Genomic DNA, 2,519 nt, shown 5'->3' with positions numbered 1-2,519 from the left:
ATGCCAGTAGTTCTATCATTCTCAATTCTTCTTGGCAAATTTTGTGCACATAGATATCCAAATCAGTTAGATATATATATGTTAATGAGTTACAAAATATAAATCTGATTAACTTGTTTCTAAATTATTGTTAACAAGTATAGACTTTTCTGACCTGTCCTTCTCTTGTGGTTTTTCTGCTGATATATAATTCAGATTCAGATTTTATCTCAGTTGAAGTAAGTAACCAAACAAGAAATTAGCCTTATTAGCCTTATTCTATTTAGTTGCAGGTAGTTCCTTCATTCTTGTTAATGCTTTGTTTTCCCCTTTCTGCAATCAAGAAGTGCTCTCATTAAGCGATTCCTGTGTAGGTTCGGATATATATCAGGAGACTCTTGCCAAGGCACTTGCAAAGCATTTTGGTGCAAGGCTACTAATTGTGGATTCCCTTTCACTACCTGGTGTACGTTTTCTCAGATATTCTTTTGCTACTTCTTATTATCTGTTTGTATTGTTGAGATGATTTCTTCCTAAATCGCTGTTAATATAAGCAGAATAATAATAGTTTTTGTTATGTGATTGATATTTCAGGGAACTCCATCAAAGGAAGTTGATTCTGCTAAAGAAAGTTCAAAGCCTGAACGACCATCTGTGTTGGCCAAGAGAAGTACACATGCTGCTTCTTTAAAACATAGTAAACCAGCTTCTAGTGTTGATGCTGAAATTGTGGGTGGATCCACAATAAGTTCTCAGGCTATGCTGAAGCAGGAGGTTTCTACTGCTTCATCAAAAGGCACTACTATTAAAACAGGTGTGCTGTTTTGTTGTTAAAAATTGAGCAACTATCTCCAAATTTACTTCCTATTGTACATATTGCATAGCACCTAAAGGTTAACATGAGGCTTAAATAGTTTGCAGGTGATCGAGTAAAATTTGTTGGTAACTTCCCTTCTGCTGTCTCATCAATACAAAATCATCCTTCAAGGTACTTTGTCTGATGGAAGAATTATTCTGAATACAATTCAGTCAATCTGCATTTGATCTGAACTTGTGGAGAAGAGAGATCTTTTTTATCCTTTTTGTTGAGGAGGCTATAACCATTGAAAATCATTCAAAAGAAGATTAAAGGAAGAATATTGAATTTCTGATTGACAGCAATTTGTTTTGAGTGGCATGAGTGTACTTTTCTCTTTTGTGAATATTATTGCTTCTGAATTTGAAATCACTTTGAAGTGGTATCTCTCAGTTCAGTTGCAGCTTTGATATATATGCAGATTTTTATTGTGATCTTTATGAATATTCCTACCTGCTGATATATATACAGACTTTTATTCTATTTCTTCTGAACTTCCAGCTTTGGTTAATAAGGCTAATTTCTTGTTATTAACTTATATTTTTCTGGGCTTGATCAGAACTGTACCTTTAGTTTATGGCTTGTTCATTATTTCAGATATGGCACTTATTTAATTGATCTGCATTGATTTATTTAATTGCTTTATAGAGATAACCAATGTGCATTGACACTTTTGCTTTAGTTTTTCTACCTTATTCCTAATTTTTCTATGTGCATATCTTCCCACCAGACTTCAATTGATGCTGCAAACTATGACAGGGTGATGTTACTGGGTGGAAGAGCGCCAGAGTATCTTGCTCATGATCCTCTTGTGGCACTGGTGATCAAGCTTTTCAGTTCTGGAAAAGCACTTGCTTCCATTTGCCTCGGACAATTGATTCTGGCGGCTGCAGGTGTAGCTAAAGATCACAAATTTACCGCTTTTCCTCCTGTTAAACCAGCACCGGTTGCCTCTGGTGCTCATTGGGTTGAACCAGACACTAGCAACAGTGGTGGATGGTAATCTCATTACTGCCGCCACTTATGAAGGGCACTCTGAATTTATTCAGCACTTTGTAAAGGCACTAGCAGGCAACATAAGTGGCTCCAACAAAAAAATCCTCTTTCTTTGTGGGGTATGTTCAAATGATTTTCAGGCACACACAACTTATAGGAACTTAGTACTCAGGGCACTAAAGTCTTTGTTTATTCTCTTTTCTTTTATTTATTTTAATTTTGGACTTAATTTGTAATCCTCTTTATATTCATTGATACATGGAAATTAGTAGTTTAGACTTTAGACATGTTTCATTTTTTTTCTATTGTTGAATGATTGTTGAATTGGATAGTTGGATCTATTGTTTTGTGTACTAATATACTATATCATTATAATGCTTGTGAATCTTTAGAATGTATTTACTATGCTTTGCTAGAATATTTTTTAATTTAGTATAATTGTGTATTTATTTTTATTTTATAAGATTTAACTCATTTAATTAAAAATACAGAATTATATATGTAATCATATTATTAAATATTATATTGTACAAAAAATTATTAGAATATTATATATATATATATATATATATATATGAAAAATTAAAAAAAAAACAATGAGGGACCTAAGGCTACACTTATAAAAAGTAGCCATGGTATATAATGTGGCTACGCTTTACAAGTGATGCAGTAGCGTTGAAAAGCGTAG

The 2,519-nt window shown here is 33.1% G+C and overlaps 1 protein-coding gene across 1 annotated transcript; it reads left to right on the top strand.

Moving 5' to 3' along the window:
• The first annotated feature begins 358 nt into the window (after positions 1 to 358).
• LOC107619612 (protein DJ-1 homolog D-like) lies at positions 359 to 1,838 on the top strand. Its single transcript, XM_088497513.1, has 4 exons — positions 359 to 445; positions 574 to 793; positions 901 to 967; positions 1,595 to 1,838. The coding sequence occupies exons 2-4, from the start codon at positions 739 to 741 to the stop codon at positions 1,836 to 1,838; spliced, it is 366 nt and encodes a 121-aa protein (XP_088353639.1). The 5' UTR covers positions 359 to 445; positions 574 to 738.
• The last annotated feature ends 681 nt before the right edge of the window (positions 1,839 to 2,519 follow it).

This window comes from Arachis ipaensis, chromosome B8, assembly GCF_059453495.1.
Source record: "Arachis ipaensis isolate K30076 ecotype BB chromosome B8, ASM5945349v1, whole genome shotgun sequence".
In the NCBI taxonomy this organism is placed as follows: domain Eukaryota; kingdom Viridiplantae; phylum Streptophyta; class Magnoliopsida; order Fabales; family Fabaceae; genus Arachis; species Arachis ipaensis.
This window is presented reverse-complemented; position numbering and strand designations above follow the sequence as displayed.